Below are 20,202 nucleotides of genomic sequence, written 5' to 3'. Positions count from 1 at the left end.
TCTAAATGAGACTTTTTTTGGGTGTTCATTAACCAGTATTTTCTAAGAAGCTTATTTATCCTTTTATTAAGCTAAAATATAAATGATGTGAGCTAACATAGCACTTAAGTGCTTCCTGAAACTTAGTTTAGTTTATGAAAACAATTTTTCTTCTAAAAAATTCAGCAGCATTGCTTATGACCAAAAGGACTTAGAGATTTTTGAGGTACATGTTTAAGAGAATTGAGCATTCCGCAAGTCTTAAGAGTCTTAACAAATAATCAGTTTTGTTTGAATGATTTGGACAAGCAGAAAAACAATAATAGAAATTAATGCTGTGGGAATGTGTCTGAAGTAAGTGGTTGTGCATATGACTTTCATATGTGAGGCCTTGGCTCTATACTCAGTCCTGCATGCACCTCTAAGCACCTCTGCTGCCTTGCAGTGCCTCCTCAGTTATTAACAGTAACTACTAATATCTTTTTTTAGGGGGTGGGCATATATCCAGTAGTGCTCAGGTCTTATGCCTGGCTCCGTGTTCAGGGATCACTTCTTTTTTTATTTTTAACACATATAAATCTTTATTTAAGCACCATGATTACAAGCATGTTTGTAGTTGGGTTTTAGTCATAAACAGAACACTCCCCTTCACCAGTGCAACATTTCCACCACCAATGCCCCCCCCCCCCCCGCCTGTATTCGCAACGAGCATTCTACTTCTGTCATGCTAGTTGTTAGTGTAGTTATTTCCCTAACAGAGTTCACCATTCTTTATGGTGAGCTTCAAATTGTGAGCCACGATTCTTCCAGCCCGTAACTCTATTGTCTCTGGGCCTAATTACAGTAATGTCTTTAATTTTTCTTAATACCCCATAGATGAGTGAGACTATTCTGTGTCTATCTCTTTCCCTCTAACTTATTTTACTCAGCATAATAGATTCCATAATAGATTCATCAGGAAAGATGAAGTCATGAAATTTTCTATACATGGATATACAGGGATCACTTCTGGTAGTGGTGGGGGACCATATGGGTGGAGGATCAGCTTCTTGCAGGGCAAATACCCTGTCTTCTGAAGCATTTTTTTTCCTTGAGGACAAGTTCTCTGTTTAAGTTTCTTTTGATCGCTATTAAACTTACCTAACACAGAAACAAGATGATTAAATGAAATTATGGTATATTGTTAGAGCTTTTGCAAAAATAAAATAAGTTTGTCCTGTTTTATAAGTTCATCACTTTTTAGTCCTCTCAGCATATTAAAGGCAGTTTTGTTATTAATTTTAGATTTTTAATTATATGAAAATATGTGACATTATAGATTTAGACCATTCTATCTGTTGATTGTTGTTTCAATTTCTAGGGAACAAAGAAAAAAGAGATTGATGGTGAAGTGGAAGTGTCTGGCTTAATTCAGCCTGCAGAAGTATTTGCTCCCAAAAGCTTGGTGTTGGTATCCAGACTGGACTACCCGGAAATTTTTAGGGTAAATAAACTTATAATTGTCTTTGTTGATTGTGGAAATCTCTTTTCAATGAACCTGGTAACATGTTCTTTGTATTTAAAGGATTTTTTATATTGGTTTAGGAATTTATCAATAAAGTTAACGCATCTATTTAAACTTCTAAGGATAGAATGCCTTAATATAAGTTACAAGTTTACGGACTCCAAAATTTGTAAACCCCAAAGAAATCCTTTGTAGCAACTTACAGTATGTTAATGATGCAGCAGGTTTTTTTAAATATGTATATGTATTTATATATGTATATCTTCTTTTGAGGATTCAAGTGAGATTTCAAATAGTTTTGGCAATTTAAAATTGCACTACTTAGATTTAGTTTGGTTTTGGTTTTTTGGGCTACACCAGCTATCCTAGGGCTTACTGTTGGCTCTTTGTTCAAGGATCACTGCTGGCGGGGCTAGGGGTTTATATGGGATGCTAGAGATCAAACCCACATCAGCCACATTCAAGCTCCCTAACCACTGTACTGTCTCTCCAGCCCCAAAATTCTAGTAGGTTGGGGAATGAAGAGATAGTTCACTGGACAAGGTGGCAGTTGACCTAGGTTTGATCCCTGGCACCCTATTGATCTCCCAGCCCTGCCAGGATTGATCCCTAAGTACAGAACCAAACATACACCCTGAATACCACAGGGTATGGCCCCCAGACAAACAAAATTCTAGAAAGCATTTTGTCTTTGACTTGATCTACCCTTTTCTGAACTTAGTTATTAATCATATTTTGTCTCATTTATAAAGTTTCATATAAGTTAATTTTATGTAGAATGTTCAAAATTTGTAACAACCATGAAGCAAGATAAATTTGCTCTATTTTTTATCTTAAAATTTGGGTTTTTTTCAAAGTTGAAACAAATACATTTTAAGGCCTGCAGATTTGTTTTTTTTGTAGTTGGTTATCTGGAAACAAATACCTGTTTTACAAATTATAGGTGTCTGTTTTTTATAAAATCTGTCAAAAATACATTTAGAGTTTCTGGTTCTAAAAGAAAATTTAATAAGCTTAATAACATTTGCTACTTAATTTTATTCCATGATCACTGAAGACTATACTTAATAAGATTCAAAGAGAAAATTTCCTAGCAGCAGATGTCACAACAACTTGTTTTTTGTGTTACCTTTTTTCATTAAGTAATTGCATGTGTCTTTCTTTCTGCAGGCTTGCCTGGGTTTGATTTATACTGTATATGTGGACAGTCTGAATGTCTCCTTGGAGAGTCTCATAGCAAATCTGTGTGCTTGCCTTGTTCCAGTAACTGGAGGGTCTCAGGTAAATAGAATTAAAAGGCAGATAAGGACGGTCTCTGCTCATCTTCTTTTCTCCTTCAGTTAAATTCATTATGAAGAAAAGAGAAGAAATAAATTATTTAAAAGTTTTTTTTTATTTTTATTTAAAAGAGGGAATCTCAGTTAAGTGTAGTTTGTCCTTCTGGTCTGCCTTCTCAAGACCCAGGATTCATTTTTTCCTGGAGGCTCTGAGGCCATGAGGTTAATCTTAATAGAGATTCACCTTTTATTCAGCATAATTTACATTTATATTTTGTGTAACTTGAACTCTATTTTGTATTTTCTTTTAAATATACTTTTATAAAGTTGAACATTTACAATGTGATATTTCTTGCTCTATATATTGATGCCTCATGATCAAAAATATTTTTGTTTAGTAGCATACCCATTGATGCTCAAGGATTTTCCTGACTCTGCACTTAGAAATTGCTCCTGGCAAAGTTGGGTGGGGGTGGGGGTGGGAATGGGACAATATAAGATGTTGGGGATTGAACCTGGATCAGACATGCATAAGGCAAGCGCCCTGCCCACTATACTGTCTCTCTAGCCCCTATCAAAAATATGATAAAAGTTAGAACAAAGCGGGGGCTGGAGAGATAGCACAGCGGTAAGGTGTTTGCCTTGCACGCAGCTGATTCAGGACTGACGGTGGTTCAAATCTTGGCATCCCATATGGTTCCTGTGCCTGCCAGGAGTGATTTCTGAGTGCAGAGCCAGGAGTAACTCCGGAGCGCCACCCGTATGACCCAAAAACCAAATATTAGAACAAAGCATTAAGAAAACTGCTATATAATTCTTTGTAACATTGTAACTACTTACAAATAAATTAATCAATTTATTTCCTGGATAAAGCATTTAGTTCTAAAACTTTGTTTTACGTAATCTGTGATAGAATAGCTTACAATAAACTTTGAAAGAAGAGAACTTTTTTGGTTCTCTTTAGGAATTAAAATGTCTGTTGTCAAATATCAGGGATCCGCTTTGAAAAATAGATGTTAAATATAGGAGTCATACTCTCTTTCTTTCCCCAAACCTTGTTTAACTGGCATACAAAAACATTGACTTTAACATTTTAATACTTTTCAGATATGTATGATTCACACTGATTTTTTTTGTAGCATTGCAACTGATTTTTGTTTTGGTTTGGGGTCACACCCAGCAGGCTTATTTCTGGTCTGTACTCAGAAATCAATTCTGTGGTCTTGGGGGATCAAACCCAGGTTAACTGCATGCAGGGCTTATTCTTTTTTGTTGTTGTTGTTGGTTTTTTTTTTTTTTGTTTTTTGGGTATCACCCAGCAGTGCTTTGGGGTTACTCCTGGCTCTATACTCAGAAATCGCTCCTGCAAGCTCACGGGACCATATGGGATGTCGGGATTTGATCTACCGACCTTCTGCATGCAAGGCAAACACCTAACCTCAACGCTATCTCTCAGGCCCTGCAGGGCTTACTCTTGACTCATCACTCAGAAATCACTACTGATGAGTTCTAGGGGTTAAACCCAGCTTGGCTGCATGAAAGGGAAGTTGACCTATCTCTGGCCCTACATTTTTAACTTTTAATTACTAAATTTTCTTTTTGGATGGGAGAGGAGTGTTTGTCATACACTGCAGTGCTCAAGGGTTACTCCTGGCTTGCACTCAGGAATTACACAGGATTATATGGGATGCTGGGGGTCAAACCTGGCTTGGCTGCATATAAGGCAAGTATCTGCTGCTGTTCTATCTCTGGCTTCATCAGTTGGACACAATCACTTATATATATTGGATAAATTGACTGCCCTCTTACCATTTTTGTTTGTTTTGTTTTTTCTGTTGTTGTTGTTGTTGTTTTGTTTTGTTTTGAGGCCATACCCAGTGATGCTCAGGGGTTACTCCTGGCTCTGGGATCAGATCGCTCCTGGCTTGAGACACTGGGAGATAGAACTGTGGTCTGTCCTAGGACAACTGCCTGCAAGGCAAACGCCCTAACACTGCACCACCTCTTCGAACCTGCCCTCAATCTTAAATGATCATGATTTGCTCTTAATTTAAACTTAAAAAGGAGCCGTATTTTTTTTTTAATTCAAGAAAATTGTTTGGAGGTCTGGAGAGATGTATAGTGGGCAGGATGTTAGCCTTACAAGTGCTGCCTAGTTCAATCCCTGTTGCCTCATATGGCCCTATAAGGACCACAGTTAGCAGTAAGCCCTGAGCACAGCTGGGCTTTGCCCCAAAGCAAAAAAAAAAAAAAAAACAAATTCAGTAGGAAGTGAAAGTCATTGATAATAAATAATAAAATGTTAGTTGTTTCTTTGTAAGAAACAATATTTGAAACAAAATCATTCGTGTATTTATGTGTGTTCTTTCCATCTACAGAAGCTGTTTTCCTTGGGTGCAGGAGATAGGCAACTGATCCAAACTCCTTTACATGATAGTCTTCCTGTCACAGGCACTAGTGTTGCTGTCTTGTTCCAGCAGTTGGGTATGTTTTTTTCTCCTATTTTCAGTGCCTATTTATAAAAGCACCTATTATATTTAAATATAAATATATATTTATATGTATTTTAAGTTTATATCACCTAATATATAAACTATATAATTACATGGGACTATGTGAACTAATAGATTTAAAAAATTTTTGTTCCCTTTACTTGAGAAATTAGACATAGTTTCTTTGTGCTTTAATGGGTGGATTGATAGTATATTTTGCCTTTCCCCAGATGAGTTGCCGGAATTCAAACCACCATCCTTCTGCATGGAAGGCAAATGCCCTACCTCCATGCTATCTCTCTGGCCGGGAAAGTTTAAAAGGTTCATGAACTACCTGCAGCTTGTCCATGGTCCATACCAATCAGTTTAGTTGATTTTAGCCTATTCATCTGACCATTTTATTTTTAGAAAAGGGGTGGGTTGTTAACACCCACTTTGGAAAACACTGCTCTGCAGACTCATTTAAATTTGTAATTTACCATGAAGAGGGATGTAAGGCTTTGAAATGAAATCCACACTTCTAGGAGCTATTATTTATCTTATATTTAATTAGTGCCATATTAAACCTGTCATATGTTTTTTAGTTTTCACAATGATTTGTGTAGGAGGAGGGGAGGTATTGTTACTGACATTTAGTATCCTAGACTAGGGATATTAAACATTCTTCATGTGTCACGTACGTGCATCATAAGTAATTTTTCTCAAATACCATTCATACTCCCACTGAGAAAATTTGCTATAAATAACTATAAATTTATAAAATGTAGACCCCTCTTCTAGTAACAGTGATTTTTATAATTCAGACTGGCTTTATAACAAATTCTGGTAGAAAGGTATAAAAATACAAAAAAATATCCTTGAAAGCACCAGAGGCAGTAAAGAATTTCCTAAAGAGTTCAAAATCTTAGAAAAATGAGTTAGATGTTTTAGACCAGTTTTTCTGAGAGGAAATCTTGGTTTTGGACTGAGTAACAACTGAAGCCTGGTTAAAAGGTTTTCTGTCTGATGGAGAAGATAAAAATTAGAGCTATGGTTTTACTGAAGGGAGAAGTGAAGAAGATATTAAAAATAGTGAAGAAGATCAAGTAAAAATTGAGAATTTTGAGTGAAATCAGCAAGATGGTAGAATAAGTTTCGCATAAACATTAAATTAACAAAATGTACAAATACAATAGCAGAAATATACCTTTATAAGAATTCCTAGCTAGTTAAGAAGTCACAGTAACCAGAAATGAAAACATTAGACTTAACTTATGGCACTAGAAACAGTAATAACAGTAGCAGCAAATGTAAGAACAGCACTTTGAAATGGGTAAAAAGAGCAATTTTACTTTATTGGATATTAGCCTCTCCCCCAAGCTAGTACAGTTTAGCTATGGTAGAAGAAAATACAGACAGCTTGCTTTCTGATATTGGCCCTGGATAAGTTTTTCAGGACTTAGGCCAACAATAAAGGAAATAAAGGCAAAATAAAGAAATGTGACTACATCAAACTATAAAACATTGGTATACCATAAGAAGTTATTAACAGTGCCAGAGAGATAATACAGGGGTGTTATAAATATGATCTTCTTAAACATATCTGGAAATATGTATGGAGCCAGGTATAGTGTACCTGAGCATCTCCACTGACAATCTCAGGTCTGCCTCCCTCCCACCAAAAGAAATAGTGAAAGGATATCTAACAAAAGATTGATGTTCAAAAAATATTAAATAGTCATAAGACAACCTATTTTAAATGGGCAGAGGATCTGAAACGAGACCCTTTTCAGAGAAAACATACAGATTAGGCACATGAAGAGATTCATTAGTAGGGAAATGAAAAATAAAGCAACAATAATTTATCTCATATCTGTGAAAATGGCTCAAGAATATGCAAGCATGTTATGTGCCCTTCACCTCACTGAATACAACCTGTAGTTTTGCCTGAGGCTTTAAATATTAGTTTGATTATTGGATATACAGAAGATTGGAACACTTTGAACTATTCGAAGAGTGATTGTCAAAATTCAAACTTTCAGAAATTACATTGATTAAATGCCCCAGGTTCTTTAACAAATAAATTATTAAGAAAGGAATGAAGGAAGGAAACTGAATATTAAGAGATTTAAAAGACAAGCTGTCTTTGAGCATGGGTTGTGGTTTAATTATACTGCATGTGTCAAATCCTGGTTTGATTCCCAGTAGGAATCCCATAGGGTAGAGTTTGAGAATAGGTGGAGAAGAGAAAGTTCATCCATGAAAGATATTTATAGTGTTACTTATAATTCATTAACTCAGACATTTTATTTGTATAATTTTAATATATTTTATCATGTAAAATATTTTAATCGTATTTCTCTTTATATGTAATTATTTTAAATTTACTTTCTTTTAAGAGCATGCATCACATAGTTGACATAGTTGATCATAATACATTTGTTTTCAGAAAAATGGAAGCAAAATTATTAAAAAAATAAAAAGAAGGAAAAAATACAGCAACAAGCAAATTTGTGAAAACTATTATTGTATTTCCAATGAGATATGTCATCAGAAGGTTTAGTAAACTCTTGTTACTCATTGACCATTTTGTTACTTCACTTGTTTCTTGTTTCTTTTTTTTTTTTTTTTTTTTTTTTTTTTGGTTTTTGGGCCTCACCCGGCGGTGCTCAGGGGTGACTCCTGGCTGTCTGCTCAGAAATAGCTCCTGGCAGGCACGGGGGACCATATGGGACACCGGGATTCGAACCAACCACCTTTGGTCCTGGATCGGCTGCTTGCAAGGCAAAAGCCACTGTGCTATCTCTCCGAGCCCTCACTTGTTTCTTAACATTGGTGATTTCATGTACACATTGGCATTTAATTGAGATGATAGTATTAAACAAAAATGGATTCATGATTGTTTAGTCCCGGAATTCCAAGCACTGTTGCTTATATAGTACAGCTTTTGTGGGTGTGGGTTTGACAGTCAGGTCTTCTGGAAGTACAAGAAGGTGGAAGGAGTGTGCCTGCACTCACTCCAAAAAAGTCTTGGTGATATCAGCCCAAATACTGGCATACCTGAAACTATGGTCAGGTTTGAGTCTGCAGAAAGCTGTAAAAGAGCTGTGAAGTGGGGCCATTGACATAGTGGTATTTGTGGGTGGTGGGTACAGCAGACTTGGCTTTGGCAGGTGGTAACTTGACCCCTCCTTTTCCTATCGAGATTGCTAGCTTTTAGCTGCATAGTGTACCCATAATTTTTCATGTCTTGATTTACATCTCAACAGAGTGAATCTGGCCGGGCAGACATGGGAGTAGTAATTATTATTTAACATTTAAAAGCATAAACAAATCAGACATCTTATTTTTCTCATGTAACAAAAAGTTTGATATATTTATTTTCAGACATTTTGAAGTATAGTATGCAAGTTTTTTCTTATCTAAAAAAGTTTAATATATTGATTTTCAAATGTTTTCAAGGATGAAGCTATATCTATGCTTTCCCTGTAAATAGGAAGAGTTCCCTGATTTCAAGAACGGCCTTTTCTTGTGTCCTCTGTATATGGATGGTATAGTACTTTTAACACAGAAAGCATCAGTGCTTAGTGAGTGACTCTAGCCATAATGAAAATGGCAATCATATCTCATTATGAGGTATTCTATAAACAGATGAAAAATGTCAGAGCATGGTAATTAATCATCTAGAGTTCAGATTTTATTATCTTACTTTGTAGTGTTTTGAGCTTTATCTTTTGCTTACATATGCAAATTTTACTTTCTCAGTGTAAGTATAAGAAAAAGATAAGAAAGCACTGGAGAGAGAAAGCTGTCTTCAAAGCAACCCTATGTGCAGTATTGTAGTTTCAAAAGCATGTGGTACTGATAATTCTGTCTGAATGCCTGCTCTTATCACCCTTCAGTTTGGTTGAGTTGTTGTTGAAGGCCAATATTAAACCATTATCAGAACTCACTACCTGGCTTAGGAGTAACTTGGTATAGTGCTGAATCTTACAAAGAAAGCACAGACAGGAAGCAAATAAGACTAAGATTCTTTTGTAGCCTTGACCAGTTTTCCTGTGAGAGGTCTAAATGTAATGATAGCATTTCCTTGATTCTTCTCTCCAAGGATTGTTATACAAATGGTTTTTCATAGTTTCAGGGGTCTTGGTGTTTGCCTGAAATAAATATATGTAAACTTTTGCTATCACCCAACTAACTCATTTCCCCTAATTCCCTGTTAATCATTTCATATCTTACTTGGCCTCATTTTTGTTTATGTCTTTGTCATTTATAGATATTATGAAATATATTTACTTGAAGATTTGTATTTTTTACAGAAAATTATAGTGCTATGTGAATAATATTGTATTTATGGCAATGTGTTATGTCTATGTTATATTTGTTTTTGGGCCACACCCGGCAGCACTCAGGAAATAACTCCTTGGCTCTGCACTCAGAAATCGCTCCTGGCAGGTTCAGGGAACCATATGGGATGCCGGGGATAGAACCTGGGTCCACTCCAGATCAGCTGCATGCAAGGCAACCTCCCTATGTAATATTTTTAACTAACCCATTATTGTTTAACTGAGCTATCCTCCTTGATCTAAATATTTTTATGGAATTCTTAGTGCATCTTTTGATACAAAAATTTAACCTGTAATTTGAATTTAACTGCATATATAGTCATTTCAAAAGTCTTATCCTCAAATTCTATAATATATTCATTGAGACTTTTGTTGTTTTTATTTTCTCATACATGACAGTGATAGGTGTTAACACTTCTGGTAGTGTTTAGGGAAACATACAGTGCTGGTGATTGAATTTGTAAAGTGTGCATTTCAGACATTTCAGCTATCTTCCCAGTCATTTTGAAGACATTTTTCAAAATGTCACCCTCAAATGCTATTGGACTACCCACTCTACCATTACTGTTTTCATAGTTAAACAATATTGGTCTAGCATCATGTATTTTTATTTTTCCTTTACCTATATTGAAATATAATAAATGAAGTCTATGTTTACAGTGTATGATCACATCAATTTACATATTGTGAAATGATTATCAGAATAAGCTTAATTAATACCTTCATCTCCTTCCAATATTTTTATTTGTTTTTTTCTATGAACAATTTTTGGTTTCATTTCCTATTTATTTCTAGTGAATTTGTAGCTTTGTTTGTACAACACAAGCCAAATATTTTTGTGCTCAAAGTTTATCGCAAGATAAAAGAACAGAAAGTATGAAAATCTGAAGCAGTAGTAAAAAAAAAAGTAAAAGATAATATGAAAACTGAAGCAAGGTTGTCTCTGACTTTGAAGTCAACATTATTTCCTACTCTATAGAATGTGCTGATAACATTTAAGATCTTTCTTTACAATGTCTTAGTGTACAATATAGTAATGCTAATTACATTCACATACTATATATTTATTTTCCTGAATTTACTTACCTTTCATTTAAAATTTGTGTCATTAGCTAACATTTTTCCTGCCTACAACCTTCTAGCAATTATCATTGTACAATTGTATGCAGCTTTGTGATATTTTGGTCACTGATAGGCTATGTATATAAGACTGTGGACCCAATAGGTCTTACTTTCTACCATAGATATATAGTATATTGGTTTTTCATTGCTGATCTGTGGAGCAGTGTTGGTCCACAAAAATTTTCTGCTGGCTAATGAAATAATTACTGCTTAACTGACTGGGGTTTTCAACTGTCAGTCAATGGACTGACAGTCATGGTGCCTGACCCCATGTACCAAAAGGTTGAAAACTATAAGTATAGTATGCTCTACCTTCTAGGTTTCTATAATTACACTTTATGATACTCATATACCAACAAGATCACCAAATCCATACATTTCTCAAAATATGTCCACATCCATAACATCTACTATACAAATATTTATACAAATACAAATATTTCTGGGTTTAGATTTTTTAAACTACACATGTAAGGGAGAACATACTGACTTTCTCTGCCTTAGTATAATGTCTTCAAGATCTCTATCCATGTAATCGCAGAGGAAGGGTTTCCTTCTTTTCCATTATCCTAGACAGTATTCCTTTGTGTGTGTATCTAGAGTTTCACTTATTCATTCATACATCTGTCAGTTGACACACTAAGGTGGTTTCTAAAACTTTTTTTTTTTTTGGTTTTTCGGGCCACACCCATTTGATGCTCAGGGGTTATTCCTGGCTACACGCTCAGAAGTTGCCCCTGGCTTGGGGGGACCATATGGGATGCCAGGGGATCGAACCGTGGTCCTTTCCTTGGCTAGTGCTTGCAAGGCAGACACCTTACCTCTAACACCACCTCACCGGTCCCTGGTTTCTATATCTTGCCTATTTTGGATAATATAGCAGTAAGCATGAAGTGAAGGTTGGGCTTCTATATATTTTTTCATTTCCTTTGATTATATAACTCAAAGCAGGGTTGGTAGATCATAGGGTAGTTCTGTTACTCATGTTTTTAGAAACCTCAGTTCTATTTTTTGTAGTGACTATATCAACTTACATGTTTACCAACAATATACAAGAGTTTATAAAATTGCAAATACTTATTAACTCTTGCCTTTTTAAAAAATAGTTAAGATATAACTGAATCAGGTAACCATATAATCAAACAAAGGCTTGCTTAAGCATATGTGTTTGATTATCTGGTTACCTGATTCGGTTATATCTTAACTATTTTTATTTAAACAATTTTTCATTTCTAAGATATTTTATTTTATTTTATTTTTGGTTTTTGGGTCACACCCGGTAGCACTGAGGTGTTACTCCTGGCTCTGTGCTCAGAAATAGCCCCTGGCAGGCACGGGGGACCATATGGGGTGCCAAGATTCGGACGCAAAAATTAGGAAATAATTTTTCAAAATGTTTTTCACTATGTGACTCATCAACAGAATGTGTATGTACTGTTGTAGTGAAATCAATAGTAATATCACTGAAGTATTTGTGGTTTTGATGGACATTGGTAACTACACTAGAAAATCAAGGTAGTTTCAGAAACTGATTATGAAAATGAGTTTGAACAACTATATAACTGTATATAGTAACAAACATGTCAACAATATTCTTGTGTTTAATAAAACATTTGAAATTACATAAAACTTACAAAAGCATGAGATTTTTTTCTCTTTTTCTCAAATCCAGTATTTAAAAGAGGGTAAAAAAGTGAGTAAGGGGGTGGGAGGGAAAAAAGGGGAAGGAGAGGGAGAAGAAAGACAGGGAAGGAGGGGGAATGGTTGGGGAGAGGGAAGAAGGGAAAGAGAGAGGAGGAAGGAAAATTGTCTGCCTAGAGGGAGAGACACAAAAGCATGAGATTTTAAGAATACAAAGTTTAGGGGCTGGAGAGATAGCACATCAGTAGGGTGTTTGCCTTGCATGCAGCTGAACTAGGACAGATGGTGGTTCGAATCCCAGCATCCCATATGGTTCCCCATGCCTGCCAGGAGCGATTTCTGAGCTCAGAGCCAGGAATAACTCTTGAGCACCACTGGGTGTGACCCAAAAACAAACAAACAAAAAAAACCCAAAAAACCCACAAAGTTTAATACTTCACATAGGCATAAATATCTATGTTTTAGTGTACTATTTTCTGGATTATTAAAAGTATACTCTTCAAGCACTGTACTATATCAGTTAGCCTTTTTTTTTTTTAGTTTTTGGGCCACACCCGGTGGCACTCCTGGCTATGCACTCAGAAATAGCTCATGGCTTGGGGGGACCATATGGGATGCCAGGGGATCAAACTGTGGTTTGTCCTAGGCTAGCTTGGGCAAGGCCTGCTTTGCCTTACCACTTGTGTCACTGCTTTAGCTCCCAGTTTGCTTTTAAAATACAAATACAAAATAAGTACCATATTTTCTGGCATATAAGATGACCCCCTACTTTTATTGATAAAATATATGGTTTGGGCTATATTCGCCATATAAGACTACCTCTCTTTTAATGCATACCAAATGGAAATTAAAAAACATAAGAGAAAAAGAGTAGAACCCTCAAAGTTAACAGTATATATTTAATAAAGCTAGACTTTGGAGTGCCAACAGTTATTTTACAGTTGTCATTTGTAGTGAGTGTCTGATTTTTTTAATTGTGATCTACATTGAGAGCAAGGAGAAGGGGCTCCTCCAAGAAGAGCTGGCTGGGGTGCAGTGATTAATAGGACAGCTAGAGGGAAACAGAGCACCTCCTCTGTGTCCTGTAAAAGCTGAACAGAGGACTGAACACTGAAAGCTGCATATCAGCGATGACACCTGGCGGTAGATGGGATTCAGCACTCAGTAACTCAGCTCCTCTGTGTGCCCTGAAAGATGAATCAGGACAAGCAGATGACTGAATGATGACACCTGGCAGCTGGATGGGATGCGGTGGTAAGAGGGGCGGGCAAATCACTCTTCCCTGAAGCTGGAGGAAATATCAGCATGCTATATACTGACATATAAGACGACCCCTGACATTTAAGAAGTTTTTCATGGGTTAAAAAGTCATCTTATGCACCGGAAAATAAGGTACTCATAAACTACCATAGGAGGTATAGCATTTTTTACCCGTTGTTAAGCTATTTTACTAATGTTAGTAGGATGATATATCTACTAACAGTTGCCTGCCTTTCTTTACAATTTACCTGATACTAAAAGGAACAGCTATGAATTTCACTTAAGCAGGGGTCTCAAACTCAATTTACCTGGGGGCCGCAGGAGGCAAAGTCGGGTGATCTTTGAGTGCAAAGTCAGTAATAAGCCTTGAACATTGGGGGGTGTGACCTAAACAACTAAAACAAAACAAAACGAAAAAAGATTCCTCTAGGGCAGGGCCACAAAATGTTATGTGGAGGGCCGCAAATGGCCCATGGGCCGCGAGTTTGAGACCCCTGACTTAAAGGGTATTAGAATGTATTCTTTTCTATAGGATGATTCCAGAGGGTTTAGAAAGGAGTGGAGAAGGAAGAGTTCTCCCTAAATGTTGTCAGATAAAAGTGTCTTCTTTTTTACCTTGCACATGGTTTCCTGTAATATTTAAACTTTAACTGAAGGGTCAGTTTCTTTAGGGTCCGCAGTGTAGTCACAGGGATTCTTAAAATGAGAGGAAAGATTCAGTGTCAGATAAGTGAGGATGATTTCTTGGCTTGAATTGCAGATGGAAGGGCCCCCCATAAGCTCTCAGTCTCTCTCTGTGTCTCTCTCTCTGTGTCTCTGTGTCTCTGTCTCTCTCTGTCTCTCTGTCTCTCTCTCTCTGTCTCTGTCTCTCTCTCTCTCTCTCTCTCTCTCTCTCTTTCTCTCTCTCTCTCTCTCTTCCTCCCTCTTTTAGGCATGTAGCAATAATGTTACTGAAGGGTTATGGTGTATAGCACCTTACCTCCTTTCCTCCTCTCATCAACCAGTTCTTGTCCGAGTGATCATTTCCAGCTATCATTGTTAGTTCTAAACATTTGATTCACCTGTTATTTCACTACTAGATTTTAAAAGACTTTAACAGTCATATCTTTTAATCATTAAAATGGACATAAGTAGAAAAATATGTCAGTTATATGATATTTGTATGGTAGAGTGAAATATTGGAAGAGAAAGATGGGGGGGGTCATCTGTGTTGCCTGAGCACTTGGTGCCCAATCTCATGGAGACCCATCTCCCCTTTTGAGATGTGTACTTTTATGCCTTCAGACTTTCACTCTGGGATGTAGTTGAGCAGTCTCTTCTTCACAGCCATTGAAGAAGACTGTACATGTGTTGTGTTGTTCTTGAGAAAAGTACTTAATTGCTTTCATACATTCATGCTGGGGTATGTACTGGAACATTTGGGGGAAACCTAAGGTCTCTCTTGAGTGTGTTTAACTTTCTTTTACCCTCTTTTCTCCTCTTCCTCAGAATTTTCAAATAAATCAGCTTTTACTTCACTTAAAAGGTGGGGAAATATGGGGCCAGAGTGATGGTGCAGCGATAGGGCATCTGCCTTGCACGCAGCTGACCCAGGACAGACCTTGATTCTATCCCCGGCGTCACGTCCCATATGGCCCCCCAAGCCAGGAGTGATTTCTGAGCACATAGCTAGGAGTAACCCCTGAGCGTCACCAGGTGTGGCCCAAAAATCTAAAAAAAAAAAAAAAAGGAATTTTAGGTATAAACCTTGAGGTAAAGTTGTCAAGTAAGTAATTGTGTATTTTATTTCCAAAGAACTGATAGGTTCAATAGGAGTGTTAGAAGGTTTGAAGATAAAGGCAAACAAAATGGAAAGTTTGAGAAAAACAAGTGCTCAAAGTTTATAGGAATTTTAGAGTTTAACTAAATATTTTTCCTCCAAGATTTTAAAAATATTGCCTTTTTCATTCCATGTCATTCTAAGTCTATGTTTGTTGGCAATACATGTAAAACTCATTTGGTAAGCATTTGCCTTTTGTGTTTTCAGGAATTCAAAATGTTCTCAGCCTCTTTTGTGCAGTTCTCACAGAAAATAAAGTTCTCTTCCATTCTGCAAGTTTCCAGAGACTTAGTGATGCTTGTAGAGCCTTGGAATCTTTAATGTTTCCTCTTAAATATAGGTGAGGTCTTTTTACTTGCTATTTTATTTATTCCCAAGTAGTTCATTACTTGCTTGATGTTCACTTAAAATGTCAAAGCATAATAATTTTTAACCACAGGCATATTTTATAAAGTTAAACTGTTAGGGAATCGTAACTTTAATAAAAATCTAGCCTAGAATTTGAAATTTTCTAAGTTGTCTATTACTGAGTTTTTGATAAATTTAGTTTATCAAATAAACTGTCTTTGAATAATATATTGTGCAACTATAGTTATTGATAAAGTTACTAAAATTGTGCTGTCTTGATTATTTGGCATTGAGAATTTTTTACTAGAGGAGTACTAATGGAACTTAAGGTTTTAATGAAAAATATGTTTTAAATTTATGTTTTTATAGATACTTACTAAAATATTGATGTATAAGTAATGTGATGTCTTTGATTTTGTTCCAGTACTGTAGGAGGGAGAACATATAAGACTTTGTTTTAGTAATTATCAGAGCTGAATTCAGTACATGGGATGCATTGTCTCTTATGGTTCATAGTAAGAAGTAGAAGACAAAACAATCTAAAGAAGGATGCCTATTGTTATATATTAGAATATATTATTCTAATATACTGTCATATATCAACATAATAATTATTATACTAAGAAAATTAAGTTATATAAACTAGAAAACCATTGATGGTCTCTATATTTTATGAAAAAAAAATTCAGGTCATTGGAGTGATAGTACAGCAGGTGCTTGCCTTGCACAAAGCTGACCTGAATTCAATCCCCGGCATTCCATATGGTCCACCAGGAACTGCCAGAAATAATTTCCTTGTGCAGAGTCAGTAGTAATCAATCCCTGATGCTACTAAAAAAATTAATTATTTTTCAGCCTGTGTGCTCTTAACCCTAAAAAAGAAAGCTTTGGAGGCCTAAGTTTTTGCAATTTGTATCATTTTATTCAATACAAAAATCAAGTATAGAAAATTGAATTTGAATGTTATATAGATAAGTTATCATCAGTATGGGATGGTGGCCATCAACTAGTCACTGTCACCATTGATATAAGAGAAAAAAATTGATTTTCTTGGGCCAGTGAGACAGTATAGTGGGCAGTGTTTTTGCCTTTTACTCTGCTGACCTGAATGCCACCCCCAGCATTACATATCCTCAAAGTAGCACCAGGAGTTACCCCTGAGCACAGAACCAGGAGTAAGCCCTGGGCACAGCCAATTGTGGCCTAAAAACCAATAAATTGTTTTTAAAATATTTTTAAAACTGAATAAAAATTTTTAAGAAAATTTTAAAACACCTAAAGACTGCCTGCCTAGAAAGTTAGATATTTGGAATCGGCTTTGTCTTCCATTTACTTAATTATTATTACATGTGATCATATTTTTCACATAAAGAATTTTTTACTTTAAAATTTTGGGGCACTATGGGACTGGAGAGATAGCATGGAGGTAAGGCATTTGCCTTGCATGCAGAAGGACAGTGGTTTGAATCCTGGCATCCCATATGGTCCCCCGAGCCTGCCAGGAGTGATTTCTGAGTGTAGAGCCAGGTGTACCCCCTAAGTGCTGCCGTGTGACCCAAAACTCAAAAATTGGGAGCTATAGCAAGGTAGGGTGCTTGTCTTGCATGTGACCAACCCAGGTTTTATTCCTGGGACCCAATATGGTCCCCCAGTCCCAAAAGGAGTGATCTTTGAGTGCATAGCAAAAGTAAAAATCTTAAGTACCACCAGGTATAGCTCCAAAACAAAGCAACAAAGTTTTAGTATTTATGATTTAAAATACCAGTCATGTTAAATTTTAGAGCAATAAATGTAAAGAAAAATGTTTATATTATAGAAAAACAAATATATACGACATATTTTTGTTTTTGCCAGTTATCCTTATATTCCCATTCTGCCAGCTCAACTTCTGGAAGTTCTTAGTTCCCCAACACCTTTCATTATTGGAGTACATTCTGTCTTTAAAACTGATATCCATGAACTTGTAAGTATTCATTTTATTTACTTAATTTTTATACTCTACATTTTGAGTTAAACAGAAACAGTCCCTCTAAGCACAGAATATGTGCTTAGGAAAGGAAATTGATACTTGTTTAGTAACTTTTACATTTGGACTAGATAAATTATTAATTTTCCTAGACATGTTTTTGTTTAATCTTTGTGAAGACTTTAAAAGGATATTATTACTCTTGGATTTAAAGAATGAAACTGCTATCTGTTAAGTAAATTAGTGAATGTTATATAGCTACAGTGTGACAGTCTTTGGATACAATTCCAGCTCTTCTGTCAGGGTGACTGTATAAATGAAAAAAAGTGTGAAATTAGACATGAAATACAGTTTATGTGAAACCATTTTTGTTTATGCTAATGGGTAAATAAAATTTGCAGTAATTTTTAACTATGCAACTTCTAGTACTTGTAAGTATTCATTTACAATTTTCAGTTATTAGAGACCAATGATCTGTTTATTTCTGTCCTACAGTATTTCATCTAAGTATTATTTTCAGATCTGTTTTATTCTAACTGAAAAGATTGAGGAAAAAGCTTGTTAAAAATATTTAAATGTTAAGTTTTTCCTTCTGTGAGACTACAAAGAATTTATTATTTTCAAATAATCTTTTCATATAAATTTATCTTTATACATTCAGTTATCCTGTATTTGTGAAGGGAAGTAGGATAATGTATTATTAATATTCTATGTATAGTTTATTAGTATCTTATTAAGATTTTGACATGTGGCCCGTGTTACCACTAAGTGATTAATAACTACTAAGTAAAAAAAATCTAAAAAAAAAATCTATAGGAGTGAAGAATTTTAGTGGAATACAAGTTCAGTCTGAGTCCCATTCAATTATTTTTATTTTATGCACTAAATAGATATGTATTTATATTTTATATAATAAAATAAAAATATACTTATATATTTATATATATAAGGAAGTGTTGGTGATCAAACTTAGCACCTCATACATATAAGGCACGTGTTCTATCACTGAATTATATCTTCCACCTTGAATTATTGTGTTTTTAATGCCAAAGAAGGAAAGCAATACTGTACATTTAAGCCAGCTTTAAAATAATGTGTTTAGGTCTTAATATGGTACTTTTAAGAGGGACTATAACAACATCAGTGTTTTGGAGAAAGGCATTCTGTTCATCTGCTAGAAGCTTTGTCACACTCCACCCTTAATTTTAAAGGAAACTAGGATATGTGCAATATAACTGGCAATCTGTATCCTGGTTGCAATTACTATTCACAGACAAGACTATCTTTCACATGTGTTCTCTTTTTGATTAGTGAAGAACAAGTGACTTTACTTGACAGCAAATGCATTTTATTGATTATGATTGATTATTTTATCTTCAGCTAGATGTAATCATAGCAGACTTGGATGGAGGCACTATTAAAATTCCTGAATGTATTCACCTCTCTTCCATCCCAGAACCACTCCTACATCAGACTCAAGCAGCTCTTTCTTTGGTATGACATTTATCCTTGGTTTAATATGAACAAAGATATTTCGAATGAAATTCATTTGTAACACTTTAAAATGATTTATGTGTTATAAATACATATTCTCATAGTTTGTTAATTAACAGTAGTTTATAAAGTTATAAGGTTCCAGGTGTGCAGGTTTTTTTAATCAACATCTGGAGTATGCTGCATTATGCTTAGCACTAAAACTCTACATGTTGGAAACAAATCTAGATGTCTATGGACAGATGAATATGGATTCTTTTATAGTATTTAGAATAGGATTCTTAACTAGCTCTTATGTAAAGAATATGTGATTCCTAACAAACTATTCTATATTTATTCTTAAATTAGTATACTTATATAGTAATTACTATATGTCAAATACTGTGAAAGGTATTGGAAACATAACAAAATAAGACAAGTCTGAGTTTGTTCTTTATGCTCTTGAACAGTGTCTTACTTGCTGGTGTCTATTTCTCTGACATTTCTACTCTGTGTTCTCTCTTGAACACACATTTGTCCCTTTCCCCTCATATCTTTCTTTGCTTTTTTTTTTTTTTTTTTTTTTTTTTTGATTTTTGGGCCACACCCGGCGGTGCTCAGGGGTTACTCCTGGCTATGCACTCAGAAATCGCCCCTGGCTTGGGGGGACCTATGGGGCGCCGGGGGATCGAACCGTGGTCTGTCCTACACTAGCTCTTGCAAGGTAGACACCTTACCTCTAGCGCCACCTTCCCGCCCCCCCTCATATCTTTTTAATTAAGTTTTAATTAAAATTCTCTTGCTTTACCTAAAAAAGACAAGTCTGTCTCATAATCCCTGATTTCTCTAACATTTTCCATTTTAAATTATATCTATTCTTTTTCCTTGGGCCTCTTATTGATGTAGCAGTTCTCTGAGATGCACTAATTGCAAAATTATTACTATCATGGCAGTATTATTCAAGTTGCTATGACAAACTATAACTCTGGTAAATTA

At 35.5% G+C, this 20,202-nt stretch overlaps 1 protein-coding gene across 2 annotated transcripts in view; it reads left to right on the top strand.

The window, feature by feature from the left end:
- Positions 1–20,202, top strand: part of SBF2 (SET binding factor 2) — a 394,504-nt gene that overhangs the window by 168,167 nt on the left and 206,135 nt on the right. For both annotated transcript variants that reach the window (XM_049780980.1, XM_049780981.1), the window contains exons 4-9: positions 1,340–1,462; positions 2,654–2,764; positions 5,139–5,244; positions 15,627–15,759; positions 17,622–17,730; positions 19,114–19,227. In XM_049780980.1, coding sequence (XP_049636937.1) covers positions 1,340–1,462; positions 2,654–2,764; positions 5,139–5,244; positions 15,627–15,759; positions 17,622–17,730; positions 19,114–19,227 — 696 coding nt within the window. The remainder of the gene's footprint in view (positions 1–1,339; positions 1,463–2,653; positions 2,765–5,138; positions 5,245–15,626; positions 15,760–17,621; positions 17,731–19,113; positions 19,228–20,202) is intronic.

Source organism: Suncus etruscus, chromosome 9 (assembly GCF_024139225.1).
Source record: "Suncus etruscus isolate mSunEtr1 chromosome 9, mSunEtr1.pri.cur, whole genome shotgun sequence".
Lineage (NCBI taxonomy): Eukaryota > Metazoa > Chordata > Mammalia > Eulipotyphla > Soricidae > Suncus > Suncus etruscus.
Note: the sequence above shows the minus strand (reverse complement) of the source record. Positions and strands in the feature narration are given on the sequence as shown.